Consider the following 21,922-nt stretch of genomic DNA (forward strand, 5'->3'; position numbering starts at 1 on the left):
GGAGGAGACGCCATGCCTTCAGAGATCTAGTTATTAAGGGGAAATGGCAACATCCATAGTTCAGGGGTGAAAGTGAGGGAGGGGAGGGAATTAAAAAGGGGAAAAAATAAAACATGTAAATCCTCTTACAAATTGATAAGGAAAAGGCAACCCAAAGAGAAAGTAAGCAAAGGACATAAATGGCTGGTTATCATAAGAGAAATCAAAATGGCTAATAAATATATGAAATGATATTCATGAACAAGTAGGGAAGTATAAATTAAAGTAACAGTAAGATGTCACTTCTCTCCCTGTTTGCAAAATTGAAAAGTGCAATAATTCTAAGTGGTAGAATTGAGGAGGAGGTGTAAAATATTCTCATGTATCCCTTGTAGAAATGTGTATTAGAGTATTTGGGAAGGCTGTCTGGCAATAATTTGCTTCCATACCCTGAAGAATATTTAAAACAACACATAGCAATCAAAGTAATCCTAGTAATGCAAGTCAGAGCATGTTGCTCCTCTGCTCAGACTCCTGTTGTGGCTCCCGATTTCCTTAAGTAGAAGCCAAACCGTTATCTCCAACTCCATCTCCTCTGCACTGTGCTGCTTCTGCTCCATCCACTTGGGCCTCCTTGTGGTTCCTGACGCACTCTATACTATAGTCCATTGCTCCCTTTTTCCTTTTGTCTGGGATCTTCCTCTTCCAAGTGCAGATATATCTATAGCTCTGTAGAATATGCAGATATAGTCCGAACCTTCTTTAGGTTTTTACTCAAACATTGTTTTCATTGAAGCTTTCTTTAGCCACTCTAAATAAAATTGCAGCCCCTTCACCCACACACTCCTCCTTCCCTACTTTTTTTTTTAAAGCACTTTATAACCTTCTAACATACTCTATATACTTGTTCATTGTCTTTCACCTGAACTGTCTCTCTTAGAATGTAAGCTTTAAGAGAACAGGGCATTTAACTCTTTTGGTTTATTGCTATATCTTCAATGCCTAGGATAATGTCTTATATATATAGCAGGTAGTTAAAAAATATTTGAATGAAGAGAAATACCTGTTGACGTTAGGAGAACTACATACCCTTTTTACTAAGCAACCCAGATTCCTGGCATCTATCTCATAGCCATAGAAGCATGAGAATTGAGATATCTGGTCACTGTAGCATTGCTTACAGTGGGCAAAACTGAAAAGAAGTTGATGCTTCTTAGTAAAAGAATGATTCAATAAGCAGTGAAATAATCAGTTATTAAAAAGTTACATATATACAGTTGACCGGGAGGGATTTCCATGATGTATTATTGAGTGAGGAAAGCAAAATTCAGACATTTCTTTATTATATCCCATTTTTTTCAAAATAAAATGTATGTGTGTTTAACTTATGATTGTATGAGCAGGAAAAGGGTATGGAAGGATACATACCTGGACAGATTGGCCAGATGTAAACATTGGCCTCTTGGAGAGGTGAAGAGAAGCAAAAAGGTGGAAATGGATTATATTAAAATAAAAAAACTCAGCAAGTACATGCTTCCTTTGGGTATGAGCATGTGTATAGATGCATGAAAGCATGATTGCTAATGTTAATATGGCTTTCTTTCAGATGGTGAGATAAAGTTGATTTTTAAAACTTCTTTCAAATTTTATGTATCTTAAGTTTTTGCAATAAGAATTTTTAATAAGAAATAAAGTAATTTTCTTTTTTGGGGGGGTGGGAAGAGTGCCCACTTTTGCTTTCTTTCTATAATCATTGGGTAATTTTCTGATTATGAATTAGCGTTGCTGATACTTTTATGCCAGTAAGGGAGTACATATATCTGAGTCTTATACTTAACCGTTGTAGTTAGAGAAAGGAATATTCTCCATTATAAATTAATTGGCATAGGAGTTTATTTGAATACATGAAACACCGGCTACTCTGTGGAGAATGGGCAGGAGTGGATTTGGGGCCACCATGTAGGAAGTGTTTGGGTGGGTGATGGTACCAGTGGAAATGGAGAGGCCTGGACAGATTGGCGAGATGTTTAGAAGACTGAGTTTATAAACTCTGATACTTAGGCTATGGGAGGTCAAAAAGTGCAAGTCAGAGTTGATATCTCTTTGTACTGAAATGATTTCTCCAATTTTTTTCTCTTTCTTTTTGGTTTTATTTTAGCCCCTTTTTGATAGAAGGAAGTTCTTACATAGTGAAATTTATCTGCTCTTTCATAACCTCTAGGTTTCATGTCATGTTAGGGATTCTCCATCTTGAGATTATAAAAATGATCCCCCATGTTTTCTTATAGTATTTATGGTTTAATTTTTTTATATTTACATGTTTGATCTCTGGAATTTATTTATGTGCAAAAGAGTGATAGAGTGAATTCACTAATTTTCCAGAAAATTATCCCAAACTTTTACCTGTTTTTGACTATTACTGTAAAAGAGGATTATATCTTCTGTAGGACTGTTAAAAAGAGTTAGGACTTAAGCAATTTGAAGAATTATGGGTAAATCAGGTTCAGATTAGGTGGGTACTTAGTTATCAATTTATGTTTTTTCCCAGTACTACCAGGCAATTAACCTAATTCTGACACTGCGTACCTGGAGTTAGTAGCATCAGATCACACAGGTTAAGGGCCCAGTCCCACAAGACTGCCACTGCATTCCTTTGAGACACTGATTGAAAGTTCAGGTTGTTACCGGCAGTATCTGCTAAAGCTAGGCCTGCACATACCCTGTGATCCAGAAATTCCTGCTTCTGACCAACTTGCATTAAGGAGGTTCCCAGGACCATCTCTTTGGGTTCAATTAATTTGCTAGAGCAGCTGACAGAACTCAGAGAAACATATTATTTATGAGATTACCCATTTACTATAAAAGGATGTAACTCAGGAACTGCCAGATGGAAGAGATGCATAGGGCAAGGTATGCTTGCTCTTTGGGCATGCCGCTCTCATTGGTCCTCCGTATGTTCACTAAACCTGAAAGCTCTTAGAAGCCTCTTCTTTTGGGCATTTATGGAGGCTTTATCATATAGGCACTGTTGATTAAATCATTGGCCATTGGTGATTGGACTCAATCTCTAGCCTTCTCTGCTTTCCATAGTCAGGGGTGGGATTGAAAGTTCTAACCCTCTATGAGGTTGGTTCAGGCAACCAGTTTACCCCCTTCCTCCCCTACCCCTGTCCTTAGCTTTTCAAAACTTGTTATTAACATAATAAAAGACTTTTATTGCTCTCATCTCTTAGGAAATTCCTTTTAGGAGCCCTGTGCCAGGAACAGCTTTGTGGACCAAATACATATTTCTTATTATAAATAACAACATCACAAAAGTTTTGAATATTTTTGAAACCTTTAGTGTAGTTAGTATTATTAAGATGCAGGTTAAGGAAAAGGGTTTTCTACAAACCTATATTGGTTTGTGTCAGGTCAGTAAGCAAGAACTGGCTTTCGTACATTGTATTTTGCATCATCTAAGAGGAAGAGTCCTGGATGGAAATAAGGAAACCTGAGTACTGTTTTTATATCAAACTCAATTTAGGATGTTGAGCAAACCACTTCTTTTTCATTTTTAATATCACCCCCTAAGAAAAGTGGGGATAGCAATCCAACCTGTTTACTCATAGGATGCTATGAGGCTGTCTATAGTACCAGGTAACCCCAAGGGGACTGCTAAAATGGTGTTTCTTTCCTTTTTTCCTATGAGGTAACCCATAGGAGTCACATGAGGTGTAGAGAATGAATTAGGAAAAGTAGAAAAATGTGAGGTATGGGTCTTAGGAGCCACAAATATTTCTTTGAATACTTCTCTTGCCATTTATTCGCTGTTTAATTTTTACTTTATAGTTCTCCACTTCTGTATCTTCGAGTTCCGTTGGAGAAAACCATCTGCTCAAGCTACCAAACTTTTAAAATTCACTTTATTGTTATTATTTTTTAAATTAGAAAAATAATAGGCCCTCAGTGGGAATATGATTCAAGTGGTCTAGCAATATATAAAATATAAGAGATGTCCTCTTCTCATACCTCTTTTTTGCTTTTCCGGAGGAAACCACTGTTGTGTTCCCCCCACCCCAATGCCTCCTGGAATTAAGAGGCTAGGTAGAAGCAATAAATATTCCTTGTTGTTGTGGTTTTTCCTTCGGTTTTCCTTCTTTCACTGTTCCTCCTTGTTGAAATTGGTCTTAAAAGAGATAATCATTAGGAGAGGAATTTCTGGTTCATGGGGTATGTGCAGGCCCAGCTTTAGTAAATACTGCCAGTATATCGGTTTACATTCCCACCAAGTGATTGATAGTTCCAGTTTTTTCACATCTTTGCCAAAACTTGACAATGTTAGTCATTCTGGTGAAGTATCTTATTATGATTTTAATTAGTGTTTTCCTCATGACTGCTGATTTGAACATCTTTTGTAAGTTTATTGGTCATTTAAATGTCTTCTTTTTGAAATTCCTCTGTATGTCTCTTGCCTGTTTTTCTGTTGGGTTGTCTTTTTGTTATTAATTTGTTGAGAGCTCTTTATGTATTGTGGATATGAGTTCTTTGTCAGATATATGTGTTGTAAATGACTTACCCATGCTGTGACTTGCCTTTTACTATCTTAATGGTTTATTTTGATGAATAGAAATTCTTAACTTTAATGTAGTCCAGTTTGTTTCTTTTGTATTTAGTGCCTTTGTGTCATACTTAAGAAAACGTTGCCTATACCAGGATCATGAAGATATTCTCTTATGTTTTTTTTCCCAGAGCCATTAATTTATCTTTCACATTTAACTTTGTAATCTACCTGGAAATGATTTTTGTGTGTGGCATAGGGTAGATTCAAGATTCATTTACTTTTACAAATGGATAGCCAATTGATCCATTTACTGACCAGGCCCTTTTGTACTGTAGTGTCTGTTTTGTCACAAATTAGTAACCACATATGTGTGGGCCTGTTTCTAGGATCTCTTTTCTGTCTCCTTAGCCTTTATCTAGCTGTTTTTCTTACTGTAGTTTTATAGTAAGTCTTGCTACCTAGTAGTATAAGTTTTCCAAGTTTTTTTTTTCTAGATTATATTTAGTTATTCTTGGCCTTTTGCATTTCCATATAATTTTAGAATTAGCTTGTCATTTTCCACACATGCACAAAACCTTCTTGGATTTTGATTTGGATTACACTGAAATTTAGGAAGAATTTCTTTGTGGAAAAGTTTTAAATTATAATTCAGTTTCTTTAATGGATATGGGCCTTTTTAAATTTTCTATTTCTTGTCAGTTTTAATAAGTTGTGTTTTTCCTCAAATTGTTTTTCAGTTTGTTCATTTCATCTAAATCTTGGGATATTAGCATAAAGTCGTTCATAATAATATCCTTTTTTTTCTTTTTGGAGATTTGGTTTTTAACTCGGTTGTTAAGGAGTTTGAGTAGGGAAATGATACAGTGAAATTCATTACGTTTAATTTTGTTGATGGATGCACTGGGGAGTAGTTGAGGATTTCTTATTATTAGGAAAGGAGGGTAAATATGTGTTCAGCTTTGAAAAACCCTCGGTGGTCTGGCTCACAGGTTATACTGGCCTTATTTCTCAGCCTTTCTGACCTGACAAGTATCTCTTTAAGTTCTTTCCTGGTGCCATTTGAGTTTCAATTTGTTTATAGGTAATTTGATTGGTTTTGTTTAAGACAGTGGACATCATTTCTCTTTCCATCTTATTATGAGTAAATAATTGATAAGAGAAAACTAAGTGGTTGTGTATACTCCTCAAATTCCGAATACGAAAATAGGAATTTGACTTCTTCCTGTTGAATGAACAGAAGTTCTTTATGTCTGTTTAGCCTCTCCTTAGAAATTCCTCGCTCTTTTTTCTCTTCAGTAGTTAGAATATGGTGCTATTATATGATTAAATAATGCTGATTCGAGATGATATTTTTGCACTTTATACTTAAGAAATTTTTTGATTTACATGTTTAATGATTTCTTAGCACTTTTAGGGATGATACAGTAGTTCAGTCTGCATTTGATCAGGTTTTGTGATTAAGACTAGATAATTTCACTTTTAGAAATGTATTTTTGTTTTTATTTATGATAAAAGAAAATAAGTATTTATCTCTTACATACTTGTTCTCCTAGCTTGCTGGGAGCTGACTGTTCTCTCCCTCCTTTCTGATTTCTCATGGAGTGCTACTGCTAGGGAAGCCAGGCATTTGTTTTAGTCTTGCATCCTGGCTCTTAATTCTGTGATTCGGCTTGGGCAGGACTGTGGCTCCTTGCTCCTTAACAGAGAACTATAGTCATCACCATTCTTCTTAACCTCTACATACCTTTGGGAGGCAGGGGTCAAAGAACTGGGCATGATGTATTTTAATTTTTTATCTAGTCCTCTGGAGAAATAAGTGAAGTAAATCATCCTAAGTCACTGAGTTTCTTGCAGGACATAATTTGATTCAGGTCTTGACTATGGCATTCAGACCCTTGGTGAACATGGTGAAACCACTCTGTGGCAGCCTCGTGTTGCTCATTGCACAGAAGTGTTCTAACTACCTGTTGTTAGGCACCAGTTTTTATTTCTAATCTGTGTGAACTGATACTTTTATAAAATCCAATAAAAATGAATTATTATGAAAATGAAATAAAAAGTACCTCCAAACAGACATCTAAAGTTTTTATTATTAGGTTCAGCAGACATAAAATTTTTTATTAAATTACTTTAAACCTTTAAAAATGCTAATGTTTAATTTCTGTAATTATTTCATTCTTAGCCAGTACTAAATGATTTGCTGACTGGCGCTGGCCTTGAACCTCACTCTGACTAGTGCTGCCCTAGACCTGCCCCCTTTCTGCCCTACTCCTTTTGTTTTCCCATAGAACACCTTATTCTTGAATTTAGGACCTTGGGGAAGCCCAGTGCTACTTGGAAGGGCTCTCTCTTGAATCACATTTGAACACTGGCTCAAGTTAAACTGTAGAGAAGTCCACTTTAAAATTTAATCAACATTATAAAATTGTAATTGATGAATCAGCAAATAAGTCTTTGAATTACTTATCCAGGCAACATAACTAGAGCTATATGAATTTGAGAGACTTGGCAAAACTTCTCAAATCAGTACCTTGAAATCAGTTTGTTACCAAGATATGATAAAATGTCTTCAAGAGAATTTCCAATAATTCTCAGATAATGTATTGCCTGCAAATAATCATTTTTAAAAACCAGGAAAACAAAAAACTAAGCATCCTAGATTGTATATTCTAGGAATCAGATTGTGCATTTAGTGTTACTAGAGGGGATTATCAAGTCATTGCTCCAGATCAAACTTCCAAAGTAGATGTGCTTCCCTGAGGACTGGAGAATCCTTCTTTTTTTTCAAAAGTGATAAATTTATAATAACCATAACCATAACCGAAAGATGAATCTTTCTTTAGTTCTTTCCATGAATTAAACTTCTTTATGACTATATTAGTATCATTAAAACTTGATTTGACTTTGAAGCTGAACTGCTTAAATCATTGTGTTGGAGATTTAAAATTACACTTGCTAATGGATTTTGTGATTTCTTTTTATTTGTTTAGTAATTAACAAATATAGTATTTTTATTAACATTTTTAAAATTTGTGCTTAATTTTTTCTTTAATCTAAATGATATTTAATCTGTTTACTTTTCAGGAATTGCCCAACTCTGTCTTTCTGGTGATGGAGGTAGGTAGTTTACAAGCTTCTGTTTAATTTATTCCAAATTCCTTTTGATTACTATGTACTTTAAAATGGAGAGTAGATAATTATTTGAAATTTCTAATAAAATTAATTCAGTGATTTAGATTCTACTTCATAAGAAATATAAAATTAAAAGTTTTGATTCTGTAACTCTTATAATGTTTTTCAGATTAGATTTATTTTATACACAAATGAATTGTTAATTAAAATTAAATGATAATGGATTGAATTTATCTTAAATCGATGTTCTTATTTTAATTAATATTTTTTTTTTATATATCAGTATTGCAATGGTGGAGACCTGGCAGATTATTTGCAAGGTAATTTTTTGTGTGTCAGTGTTAATAAAGTTAGTACTGTAATCTGTTTAATTCTGAGAGTTATTTCTGAAATATACTACCCTTGTTTTCTGTACTTAAATGGAAACATTCAATAAATATTTGTGTACTTGTTTAATTGTGGTCACTTTGCCAACTGTTTTTTGTTGTGGTTTTGTTCCTAAAGTTTACTTGTGTTTAAGTATTTACTTTATGTGTGCCTCTCTCTGACAGTGTTTGAGAGATGGGTCCTCTTCCCAAGAGAGAAAAAATAAAATATAATTTCTCTTCTTCAAAAGACTCTCTTGGGTTGCCATCAGTAGACCTTTAGCCCCTATCATTTCTTTAAAAAAAAAAAAAAAGTAATGGGAGAGCATTTTAGATCTTATTTCCCAGCATATGCCATCAGTTTGGCTGAAATAAACTCTTTTAAAAATTTTTTAAAAATTATGATGGAAGAATGTATCCAGTAATGTTGATTAGTGTGAATGTTTCTTGTAAATTAAAACAGTTATAAGAGATTCAAGGTAACATCGAAATTTTTTCTTGGTACAGAGATAAGATTTTAGTTTTAGATGATACTTGAAATACTGTATCCAAAATATGTACATGTAGGATAATAATAAGCATTCAGGTCAAATTGTGTTTGTTCCTAAAATGTATTTTTTAATGATGTTAGATGAAGTCAGCATCTACTTGTTAACTCCTTAAAGATGCAAGGAATATATGCAAAAAAGATAATAAAAGACTCATAACTCAGCCTATAAATGGATCATGGCAATGATGGTAAAAATATCAATATCAATAGATACACTCACAAAAGGTATGGACAGTTAATAAAAGAGAAGCAACCTATTAAAAATGTTTTACTTCACCTAGTAATCAGGGAGTGTAATTAAAAATGAGAATTAAAAAAGTTTTATATTTGCCGACATTCAAAAGTTGTGTAGAGAATAATATAAAGAACTTTGGTATTACTCCCCCCACCATAAAAAAAAAAAGAAATTATAAATACAACTCTCTGTGAGCTCTTCTGTAGTCCCACTCTTACCCTCTTAGAGACAACCATTATCCTGAATTCGGTAGTTCAATCCACATGTGTTTTTGTATTTTTCCCAACTAAAATTCTTTTTCCAAAAGAATAAGTCAATTTGGTAAAATATTTTATTCAAAATGTCACTAATCGATAAAAATGCAGTGAAATGGGCACTTTTCATTCACTACTGGTGGAAAGGAGTTGAAGTTAGACGATTCCTTACTTCCACGTTCTCGGTCTGTGAATATTCAGTTCCTTGGCATTCTTAGTGATCCAGATAAAAGTACCTTTCCACTGGGATCAGAATGAGTGGCACTTATCAGTTTAGAGCCCTCATTACAATAGCAGTTCCTTCATTAGAAGTTCTAGGCGCTGTTACTGATGTAGCTGATTTACATTAGCTTTGACAGTGGTTGCATCTATGATGTTAGACTCTGTATATAATATTCCAGAGCAGTAGTATTAGAATAGAAGACCAAAGAGTGAAGAGCTTACTCGAAGGTCGGAGTCAGACAGAACAGCTGATTTGAAACAGCTACACTGTTTACATAACTTAATTGCTGTGTGATTTTGGTCACGTTATTTAACCTCCCAAGTTCTAAGTACTTTTGCCATCATAAGTATCTTTGCTGGTAGTGTTTTCACCCACTAATTGGTTGTAAGGCGATTTGCCATGAAAAAGATAAAATCATGACAAATAAAAGACATTAAAAAGGATATAACGAAACATGAAAAAATACATAACAAAATTAACACTATCGCAAAATAGAAAATATCCAAATATATTTAAAATGTATGTAGATTCATGGCAATACTGTACAAATAACTGATTTTGTGGATTGTAATAAACACTTATATTTATTCTGTGAGAAATGTGGGTTCAACTAATTTTGTGCCCTCATAGAGGGCCCTTGGCCTCCCTATCTCCTCTCAATGTAGCACACTTTCAAAATAAGAAACCAACTTCTGGGGCAAATCATCATCATCTGAAAGAAATGGTCACTATTTTAAGACTACCACCACATCTACTTGTTACTATATAGACCATCATGAGAGTTAGCTAACATTTATTTATATACGCTATAAAAATATGAGTAACTGCAAGAACTTCATCAATGGAGCAGTGAAACCAAACAATGACAACAACAACAAACAAACTGTCAACCAGTTATTTTATAGTTTTTACAGCAAAATTGCCTTGCAGGTGACCAGTAATGTGGCAAAAATGCTTGTGGCAAATGTATATCACAGAGATGCTGTGGCAAAAATACCTGACATGGTGTGCCACAGTTTTTATAATTGAAAACATTTGAAAAAAGACTTAAAATAAATTTGTCCTGATCTTGTCTGATCTCAGAAGCTTATCAGGGTTGGGCCTGGTTAGTACTTAGATGGGAGACCACCTAGGAAGACCAGGCTCTGTAGGTGTTAAAATAAATAAATAAAAATAAAAATAAGGGATTGTAAGCTGACAAGGTCCTTGCACTCTGTGAGGTCAACCAAGGGTTGCCTTGCCTAAAAAAATAAATGAAAAATAAATAAATAAATTTGATGCTCAAGGAACTAGATATCTAGAGTTGTACTATCCAGTATGGTGGCCACTGACCGCATAGGGCTATTGAGCTTTAGAAATGTGGCTAGTCTGAAGTGAGATATGCTATAATGTAAAAAACACATTGGATTTTGAACACTTCATAGGAAGAAAAGAATGATTATATTTCATTGGGTTTTCATATTGGTTATAAGTTGAAATGATAATATTTTAGATGTATTAGGTTAAAAATGTACTATTTCACCTATTTTTTCCACTTTTTAAAACATAGCTACTAGAAACTTTAAAGTTACGTATGTGGCTCACATTATATTTCTGCTCTAGAAGATCTGGAATGTCAAAAAAGTCTGGAAGGTCTAATGCCATTATTTCACAACACAGTTATTTTAGTCCTTTTATTTGTTTTGATAAACAAAGTGCCTTTTACATTTTCAAAAGATAGAAAACAAATTGCAAATTTAAAATAAAACAAATTCTAAATTACTAAGTTGTACTTTTACATTAATTCTAGCAGGATACATTAAGTGTGGCAGCTACAACTGAGCCTACTTTCTAAGGGCTAACTTGTTTAAGAATTCATTCGTTTGAAAGAGTTTTCATGTTGGAAATGCCTTTAAAATACAGTTGACCCTTGAACAACATGTGTTTGAACTTGCATGGGTCCACTTATATATGGATTTTCTTCAATAAAAACAGTCGGCCTTCTGTGTCTCAGTTTCATGTATGCAGATTCAACCAACCATAGACTGAAACTATTTTCAGACCAAGGTTGGGAATCCGCATATGCAGAGGGCTGACTGTATGTGTTGATCTACACCATTTTACATAAGAGACTTGAGCAACCTCAAATTTTGATATCCATGGGGGATCCTGGGAACGATACCCCAACTAATACTGAAGGATGACTGTATTAAGTGTTTTTTTTTTATTTTTATGGTGACATTGGTTAATGAGATCCAGTAAGTTTCAGGTGTACAATTTAGAAATAAGGCATCTATCTATCTATCTATCTGTCTGTCTGTCTGTCTGTCTGTCTGTCTATCTATCTATCTATCTATCTATCTATCTATCTATTGTATTGTGTGTTTACCACCTATAGTTAGATTTCTTTCTGTCACCACATATTTGACCCCTTTTACTCCATCTACCTCCCCCCTCCTCACTCTCTCCTACCCTCTGGTAACCACTAATCTATTGTCCATGTCCATGAGTCTCTGTCCTGTTCATTTGCTGCTTTTAGGTTTATATCCTACATATAAATGATACCATGTGGTTTTCATCTTTTTCTGTCTGGCTTATTTCACTATAATGATTATCTTGAGGTCTATCCACGATGTCACAAATGGCAGTATTTCATCTCTTCTTATGGCTGAGTAATACTCTGTTGTATATGTGGACCACAGCTTCTTTATCCAGTCATCTTTGGTTGTTTCCATGTCCTGACCACTGTGAGTAATGCTGCTCTGAACATCGGTGAGCAAATATCTTTTCGGATATGGGTTTTCAAGTCTTTGGAGTAAATACCCAGTAGAGGGATTGCTGGATCATATGGTAGATCAATTCTTAGTTTTTTGAGAAACCTCCATACTGTTTTTCATAGTGGCTGTACCAATTTGCAGTCCCACCAGCAGTGTATGAGGGTTCCTTTTTCTCTGCATCTTCTCCAACACTTGTTATTAACTTGTCTTGTTGATAACAAGTTGATATCTCATTGTGGTTTTGATTTGCATTTCCCTAATAGCTAGTGATGATAAGCATCTTTTCATAGGCTTGTTAGCCATTTGTATGTCTTCTTGGGAGAAGTGTCTGTTCAGGTCCTCTGCCCATTTTTTAATTGGAGTGCTTGGTTTTTGTTTTTATTGAGTTGTATGAGTTCTTTGTACATTTTGGATATTATGCCCTTATCTGAGGCATTACTTGCAAATATCTTCTCCCATTTGGATGGTTGTCTCTTTACCTTGTTGACGGTTACTTTTGCTGTGCAGAAGCTTTTTAGTTTGATGTAGTCCTATTCATTTATTTTTGCTTTTACTTCCCTTGCCTTTGAGGTCAAATTCGTAAAATCCTCTTTAAGTCCAAGGTCCTTGAGTTTAGTTCCTATGTTTTCTTCTATGCAATTTATTGTTTCAGGTCTTATATTCAGGGCCTTAATTCGTTTTGAGTTAATTTTGATATATGGTGATAGACAGCAGTCTAGTTTCATTCCTTTGCAGATGGCTTTCCAGTTTTCTCAGCACCATTAATAAAAGAAGAGGCTCTTCTTTCTCCATTGTATGTTTTTGGCTCTTTTGTCAAGAATTATTTGCCCATATTAACATGGGTTTACTTCTGGACTCTCTATCCTGTTCCATTGGTCTGTGTGTTTTTCTGCTGATACCATGCTATTTTGATTACTGTTGCTTTGTAGTATAATTTGAAGTCGGGCAGAGTGATGCCTCCAGCCTCGTTCTTTTTTCTCATGATGCCTTTGGCAATTTGGGGTCTTTTGTGCTTCCATCCAAATCTGATGATTATTTGTTCTATTTCTTTAAAAAATGCTGATGAGATTTTGATGGGGATAGCATTAAATCTGTATAATGCTTTGGGTAATAAGGTCATTTTAACTATGTTGATTTTTCCAATCCCAGAATACGGAATATCTTTCCATTTCTTTGTATCTACTTCGATTTCTATTAATAAGATCTTACAGTTTTCATTATATGGGTCCTTCACATGTTTCATTATATTTATTCTAGGTGTTTTACTATTTTTGCATTTGCAAGAGGAATTATTTTTTTCCACTTCTTTTTCTGACACTTCATTATTAGAGTATAGCAACATTATGGATTTTTGAACATTTTTTTGTATCCAGAAACTTTACTGTATTTGCTTATTGTTTCTAGTAGTGTTCTTGAGGAGTCTTTAGGGTTTTTTATATAGAAAATCATGTCATCCACAAATAGTGACAATTTGACTTCTTCCTTTCCTATTTGGATGCCTTTTATATCTTTCTCTTACCCGATTGCACTCGCTAGGACCTCCAGTGTTATACTGAATAATGGTGGTAATACTGGACAGCCTTGTTTTGTTCCTGATGTTAGAAGAAAGGTTTTTAGTTTTTTACCATTAAGTGTAATGTTGGCTGAGGGTTTGTCATACATGGCCTTTATTATGTTAAGGTACTTTCCTTCTATACTGATTTTGTTAAGTGTTTTGATCATAAAGCGATGCTGTATCTTGTCAAAGATTTTTTCTATTGATGTGATCGTATGATTCTTATTTTTTAATTTGTTTATGTGGTGTATCACATTAATCGATTTGCATATGTTGAACCATTCCTGTGCCCCTGGGATGAAGCCCACTTGATTGTGGTGTATAATCTTTTTAATATGCTTTTGTATATAGTTCACTAGTATCTTATTTAGGATTTTGCATCAGTATTCATGAGAGATATTGGTCTGTTGTTTTCCTTTTTTGTTTTATCTTTACCGGGTTTTGGTATCAGGGTAATATTGGCCTCATAAAATCAGATGGGAAGTATTGCCTCCTCTTTGATTTTTTTGGAAGAGTTTGATGAGAACAGGTATTAAATCTTCTGTGAATGTTTGGTAGAATTCACTGGTGAAGCTGTCTCGTCCTGGACTTTTACTTTTTGGTGGGTTTTTGATGACTGTTTCAGTTTCCATTTTACTGATTGGTCTATTTAGATTTTCTAGTTCTTCTTGATTCAGTCTAGGAAGGTAGTATCTTTCTAAGTACTGGTCCATTTCTTCTAGGTTATTAAATTTAGTGTTATATACTTTTTCATAGTATTCTTGTATTATCCTTTGTATTTCTGCGGTGTCTGTTGTAATTTCCCCTTTTTCATCTCTAATTTTGTTTATTTGTGTCCTTTCTCTTTTTTCTTTAGTGAGCCTAGCCAGGGGTTTGTCAATTTTATTAATCTTCTCAAAGAACCAGCTCTTTTTTGCATTTATTTTTTCTATTGGTTTTTTTGTTAGTTTGGTTTCAATTTCATTTATTTCTGCTCTAATTTTGATTATTTCTTTCCTTCTATTGATTTTAGGCTTCATTTGTTCTCTCTTTTCTAGTTTTTTAAGATGAATTGTTAGGTTGTTTATTTGGGCTCATCTTATTTTTTGAGATAGGCCTGTAATGATATGAACTTTCATTTTATTACCACTTTGCTGCATCCCAAAATTTATATGTTGTACTATCATTATCATTTGTTTCTATGTATCTCTTGATCTCTCTTTTTGTGTCTTCTCTGACCCATTTATTCTTCAGTAGCATGTTGTTTTAATCTCCATGTATTTGTGGTTCTTCCTGATTTCTTTCTCAGTTGATGTCTAGTTTCAAAGTGTTATGATCAGAGAATATGGTTGGTATGATTTCAACCCTCTTATATTTGTTGAGGCTATCTCTGTGTCCCAGTATGTGAAGGATCCTTGAGAATGTTCCATGTGCACTAGAGAAGAATGTATAAGCAGCTGCTTTGGGATGGAAGGCTCTGTAAATGTCAATTATGCCTAGTCGGTCTAATGTGTCATTTAAGGATGTTATTTACTTATTGATTTTCTGTTTGGATGATCTGTCCATATCTGACAGTGGGGTATTTAGGTCCCCTACTACAATAGTGTTTTGGTCTGTTTCTCTCTTTAGTTCTGTTAGTAATTGCTTTACATAGTTCGGGGCTCCCTGATTGGGAGCATAGATATAAGTGTTATGTCTTCTTGGTGCAGGATTCCTTTTATTGTTATGAAGTGTCCCTCAGTATCTTTCTTTACCTTTTTTAGTTTGAGGTCTGTTTCATCTGTTATTAGTATGGCTACTCCTGCTTTTCTCTGAGTGGCATTTGCTTGAAATATCATTTTCCACCCTTTCACTTTGAGTCTGTATTTGTCTTTGGTACTGAGATGTGTCTCTTGGAGGCAGTATATGGTTGTGTTTTGTTTTTTGATCCAGTTTGCCACTCTGTGCCTTTTTATTGGTGAGTTTAGGCCATTTACATTCAGAGTGATTATTGAAATATGAGGTTTTCCTATAGCCACTTTACCTTTTGCTTTCTGGTAGCTAGGTATTTCCATTGCTTTCTTGCCCTTGTGTGTCTGTTTTTTAAAATTTTGGTTAGATTTTGTGGATTTTCCCTCTGGTTCTTCTTGTTTTATGTTATATACTTCAGTTTGGAATCTTTGGTATGTTATTACCATTATGAATATGTAGAGGATAGTTTTATATATATATATATATATATATATGTCAATTTATATATATATATATATATATATATATATATATGTCAGTTTTCTTCCTCTTGTGCCTTATCTCCAGTCCCCTTTGAAAATTTCGATCTTTGAATCCTCCCCTTTTCAGTCATCGTTGTCTCAGTTTGTCCCTATGTGTTCCAAACATTCATTACTATCTTGCAATAGCAAATCTCTTCTTATTGTTTAAGCTTATAATGCCCTGTTCTTAATAATGGTTGTACTCCTCTGCTTCTGTTGCTGCCTTACTCATAGTATGGTTTTTTTTTTTTTTTTTTTGTCATTTTGTTTTAGGTGAGCTGACTGACCCCTTACAGTATTTCCTGTAATGTGGGCCTTGTAGTGGAGAATTCCCTCAACTTTTTTTTATGTCTGGAAAGGTCTTTATTTTCCTTCTTATCTAAAGGAGAGCTTTGCTGGATACAGTATTCTCGGTGATAGTTCCTTTCATTTAATAGCTTGAATATTTGATTCTGGCTTGTAAGGTTTGTGCTGAGAAGTCCAATGATAATCTAATGGATTTTCCTTCAGAGTTACCGCCTTCTTTTCCTTGGCTGCGGGAATTCTTTCTTTGTCATTGATTTTTGATAATTTTAATACAGTGTGTCTTGGCGAAGGCCTTTTTGGGTTGAGATAATTGGATGTTCTGTTGACTTCTTGAATTCCAAGCTCCAGCTCATTCCTTAGATTTGGGAAATTCTCGTCAACTATTTGTCTGAAAATGCTTTCTAATCCCTGCTCCTTTTCCTCCCCTTCGAGAATGCCCATTATTCTTATGTTTCCTCTCCTGATGGTATCAGTTAGTTCTTGTATTTCTCTTTCATTATTTTTCATTCTTCAGTTTCTCTCTTTTTCTTTCTGATTTATTTCTAGATTTCTGTTTTCGATATCACTGATCCTTTCCTCCATTTGGTCAACTCTTTCCCAAGCTTGCTATTTCATTTTTCATCTCTTTCAGTGTGTTCTTTCATCTCCAGAAGTTCTATTGGTTGTTTTTGAGGGTTTCAGTCTCCTTGCTAAAAAACCCATTCTGCTGATATAGTTGTTTTTAAGTTCCTGGAATTCTTGATATGAATTGTTTTGTTTTTCATTGAGTTTGTTTCTCATTGAGTTTCAGAAGTACTATCCTGAATTCTCTGTCATTTAAGTCACATATTTCTATGTCTGTAAGCTTATTTTCTGGAGTTTTTTTCTTTCTTTCTTAGCTGTCTTGTCCCCTTGGTTGTTCATGGTATTCAATGGACTATTTCTCCACCTGAACATTAATGGAAGTGTAGTCAGCTTTTTTTTTTTTCTCAGAAAGAAGATTTATTGTATAAAGTTCTCTAATCTGTTGTTAAGGTGGCATTTTTCTTTTGGTTTCCAGTATGTGGCGTCTAAGCCTCTTGGATCCCTGCTTTATATAAAGACTTAATAATGTCTCTTTTTTTCTTATAAATATTTAATCATGCTTGCTACCCTCGGTCACAGTTCCCGTCAGTGTTAGTGACAGTTTTGCTAGAGTTTGTTTAGATTCCACTGGGTCTTTGAGGCGTTGGATCTTGGAGGATATGAGGGGAGGGGTCCTCTAGGTTGGAGATGGGGGCTGCGGGCTCAGCCTTGCTCCTGCAGTCTGGTAATAATCAACTGTTGTTTCTCTGCCATCTCTACTTCTCTGGTTTCTGCCTTGATCCCTGGGCACTGTCTCTGCGTGGAGCTTACAGCTCTCCAGGAAGTGCGTTCATTGAACCCTCTGCACCTTCTCCCCTCCCCCTACTCCTGCTGGGAGCTCTGGCTGTGAGAGGCAGCTTCTTTGTTTCTCCTACTCTACCACCTGACTCCCGGGGTTCTGGCCTGTGGTAGCACTTATGCACAGATCCCATGCGCAGACGTGCTTGTTTGCAGGTTGGGTGTTTTTTGTTGAGTTTTAGATGTTCAGCTTATTGTTGTTTCAAGTGTAGAGATCTGGGGACATCTCTTACTCCGCCATGTTTCTGACCTGTATTAAGTTTTAAAAAAGTTTTTTTTATTAAGTTCATTGGAGTAACATTGGTTAATGTATTAAGTTTTTTTTTTTTAAATTTTAATTACCTCCTCCCCTCCACTTCCACCCCTGACCTATGGATGTTGCCGTCTCCCCATAAGAACTGGATCTCTGAAGGTGGGGTGTCTCCTCATGTGCTTGAGGTGCACACCTGGGGGGCTGGTGCACCTGGGGTATGGGCCATGGCTCCACTGGGGCTCAAACCCAGGACCTTCTGCGTGTAAAGCAGACGTGCTAATCACTACTCTATGGAACCAACCCAATGTATTAAGTTTTTAATGTGGGAATTTCAGTATGAGATTGTGTTGAGAATTACACATCTCATGTTCATAGAAATATGTAAATTTTTACTGCAGTTTGCACCCAGAAAGAGCCTAAACTAATCTAGATCATTAATTTTTTTTCCTCCCAGGGGAACAGCATTAGAATTTAGACTCTGAAGTAAATCTTAACAATATTCAATAATGTATCATGGGGCAAAAATACAAGTTCTAAGCAGCTACAATCATTTAAAGTAGCAAAAAATTTTTCTTAGCCCTAAAATGTAAATGTAAATGAATGAAATGGAGAAAACTCCATACTATTTATTTTAATTATTGCAACCTAATTTAAGTAAAACATTACAGAATTCAAGCTCTAGTGTTGCTTTGACCCATTCACTAATCTGCAGTAATTTATGTGTTGCCATCAGCAAGTAAGTAGATCTGGAAAAATACACTCCATATTTATTTAAGGTGTTCATCTTCAAGGGATGAGATTATGTAAGATTTTCATTTTTTATATGTTTTAATGTTTATGAATCTTTTTACGGTGAGCATAAGGAACAGAACTCCAAAGAATTAAAACATAGGGATAGGTTAAGAACAGCACGCACAGAAAAAAGTATTTGACAATTTTTAAACCATAGGGATTTATTTAAAGATGTTAAAACAAAGTGTTAGTTAACATCATTAAAATGATTTTAAGATCACAATATTTCACTTGCTCCAAGTGTTATTTTATCTTTCTTAATTGCATTTGGAAAGGATATAGAGAACATACTCTAGAATTGTATGGGCAGAAGTATTTAGATAAGGTGGGGTATATTAAATCCCTAATGTAGTTTGAAAGAATTACACTGTGACTTTTAGATTCATTATAATAAAGAGTTTTCATTTGTGTACTGACTGCATTTGTCGGCAATACTCATTATGTGCCAGGCCTTTTTCTAAAGTCTTCATTTTGTACTATCTTGTTTGATCGTCATAGCAACTTCATGTTGTTAACCTACTTTCAGCCTTTTAAAGATGAGGAGTGGGCATAGAGGGATCATCTTCTAGGGTTGCATGGTAAATAGAAGGAGGAGCCGGGATTAGAACAAAGGCACCCTAACTCCAAACTGAACTGTAAACCATTACACACTCCAACATACATATAAACACTGTAGTATTTGCTAAATAACTACTGTCCTCAAAAATAGTGTTCCTACTACCTCTTTATAGTAGTGAAAACAAGTTAAAACATTTTTTCTTAAAGGCGTCTTTAGTTATGAAAGATACTATGGTGGGATGGGGTGTTGGGCTTTGAGGGAGATTAAAGGAGGCAGATATGTGGTAAAACACATCCCTAACAGGTCTAAGTCGTGATGATGTCCAAGTCGCTCAAGGAATTTGTGATCACATAATGGCTGTAATTAACTATGGACGTTTATCCCATGTATTTGACTAATATGAAGGGGAACTTATTTTATCCCTTATAGAGAAGACTCAGTAATGTGGGCCCCTATAGCAGTAAAAATGAGAAAGGAAAAGAAAAAATGAACACCAGTGAAAACAAAAGATGCAAATATAAATCAGTTCTCTTTACAACAGATTGGTTAAAATTTTTGAGATATCCGGTATCTCTTCACAGACTTAAATGATTGAAGCAAAGAAATAGAATAAATGTGAATCCCAGTTCCTTCCTTGTTCTTTATAACTACTCAGTTCTGTTGATGGCATGTGCAGATGGTATTTGATTTTGTGTGCTTAAAAATTTATGTGACTCCTTTTCTGCCAGTTAAAGGAACTCTCAGTGAAGATACTATCAGAGTATTTCTGCATCAGATTGCAGCTGCCATGCGAATTCTGCACAGCAAAGGAATAATCCACAGGGATCTCAAACCACAGAACATCTTGCTGTCTTACGTCAATCGCAGAAAGTCCAGTGTCAGTGGTATTCGCATCAAAATAGGTAAATGGCTATGTATTTTTCCATGCAAAGGAAAAATTTTTGAGACAGTATTTTTAGATTTTAGTTTAACTTTGTTAGAATGATGGATTTAGTTGATACACTTTTGAATTTTTTATTGTGTTCGGTGAGGTATGGAGATACATGAACTCTTTACATTATTGGCAGCATATTCCAAATTTCAGATGGGGCTTAAAGGCCCATGTTAGGAACTCTAAATATTAATCCCTCAGGAAATCTGCTTCTCTTCGTCAGAGTGAAGCTGATGTATTACGGTCATTGGCAGAAAAGTAATAATCCTGCTTATTTACAGCTCATGAGATTTTAACATAAGAAATTTAAGAGACCCTTTAGTTTAGCCTTCTTATTTGGCAGAATTTTTTTTCAGTGCTCCTGTATCTCAAAATTATTTGAAGCATTTTGTTAATGCTAGATTTTGTAAAGAATCTTTTTTTCTTGGTTGTTAGAAAAATAATTTTTTAGCGGTATTTTAAGAAATTTTTGATATTGTATAGGTTACTTTGGATATCTGGAGGACAAAAACACTTCAAATTCTATACCTGATATCGATATTTAATGAGAGCTATATTAATGAATTATTTATTAAAATTAGCATTTTCTCTTGCAAAGCTTGGTGCTCTTTTCTTCATTACAAAATTGGCAGAGCAGTGAGTGACTTGTGAAGTTGGTGATTACTGCTCTTTCTTTACTTGTCAAAATTGAGGTAGCTACTTTTTTCTTTGATAAATAATCTTTTTTAGTGGTGGTTAATTTCTCAATTCTTTCATGCCCTCCTGTGTCTTGAAGAATCATAGGATCTATGTTAAGTGTGAGTAAAGGTATCATTTGCTTTTCTCTTTTTTGTTTTGTGAAATAGCGGATTTTGGTTTTGCTCGTTACCTACATAGTAACATGATGGCTGCAACATTGTGTGGCTCTCCAATGTACATGGTGAGTGAGTGTTTGCTTCCTTATGTGTTTACAGCAGAGTGCTATAAGCATTGGAATTTAAACATAATGCTTGTTTCCAAGTAGAGTGTGATTTTATATATGGTCTAAATTGTTATTTATATTACTAACATTAAGTATATTACTGATAATGCTATAATGCAGACATCTTTTGCTTTAGCATAGTGGACTGTAATAAAAGTAATCTTTGCCTCTTGGTTTTCATTTTTTCATAAAATTAGCTATGCTACAAATCTATTTGATTAAATTGAAAATAAAAATTGATGAATTATGACCATGCTATACATGATGTGTAATGTTAGGAATACTTAAAGACCTTTTGGGAGCACCTCTTCAGCTATAGGATATACTCACCTTTTGCATGTTCTAATCTTGACAAGGTCTCTATATCTTAGACATTTTTTCCATCAGTGTCACACTTAAAGCTGAAAAATCTTAGCTTTCCTCTTTATCCTTTCATATGGATATTGCCATATCTGATAGGGTAAGGCTATGAAACTTCTGAACTAATGTGAAGTATTAAGCCTGGAAATACTTTAATTTGGAAACTTCATAATCCTACAAAGTAAATAAGTGTACCTTGTTTCAATTCTAAGTTTAAAGTGGGTTTATGTTTAATAAGATTTCTTCTAACTTAAAATCAACTTTGAGATCAAGGGAACTGGTAATCAAAGTTCAAAAAAAGTTTTTTGCATTAGCTTTACTTTCTTGATCATAATTTTACTGCTTATATAATAAATTTTATAATTTAATATAACTTAAAATTATTTTGTACTTCTTGAGTATGAAATTATTTCAACTAATTGCTTTGGGCTGATTTTTAAAGGAAATTAACTCAATAAGAAATTTACAAGGGACAATAAAAATGTTATGCCTGGAAAATAAAATTTTACTATTTTAAAGTGTATCTGACATTTTAA

The 21,922-nt window shown here is 34.4% G+C and overlaps 1 protein-coding gene across 2 annotated transcripts in view; it reads left to right on the forward strand.

Moving 5' to 3' along the window:
• Window positions 1-21,922, forward strand: part of ULK2 (unc-51 like autophagy activating kinase 2) — a 96,499-nt gene that overhangs the window by 9,472 nt on the left and 65,105 nt on the right. For both annotated transcript variants that reach the window (XM_039847474.1, XM_039847475.1), the window contains exons 4-7: window positions 7,607-7,639; window positions 7,938-7,974; window positions 19,863-20,036; window positions 20,911-20,984. In XM_039847474.1, the coding sequence (XP_039703408.1) occupies window positions 7,607-7,639; window positions 7,938-7,974; window positions 19,863-20,036; window positions 20,911-20,984 (318 nt within the window). The remainder of the gene's footprint in view (window positions 1-7,606; window positions 7,640-7,937; window positions 7,975-19,862; window positions 20,037-20,910; window positions 20,985-21,922) is intronic.

Source organism: Pteropus medius, unplaced genomic scaffold, assembly GCF_902729225.1.
Source record: "Pteropus medius unplaced genomic scaffold, Ma_sr-lr_union100, whole genome shotgun sequence".
NCBI lineage: Eukaryota > Metazoa > Chordata > Mammalia > Chiroptera > Pteropodidae > Pteropus > Pteropus medius.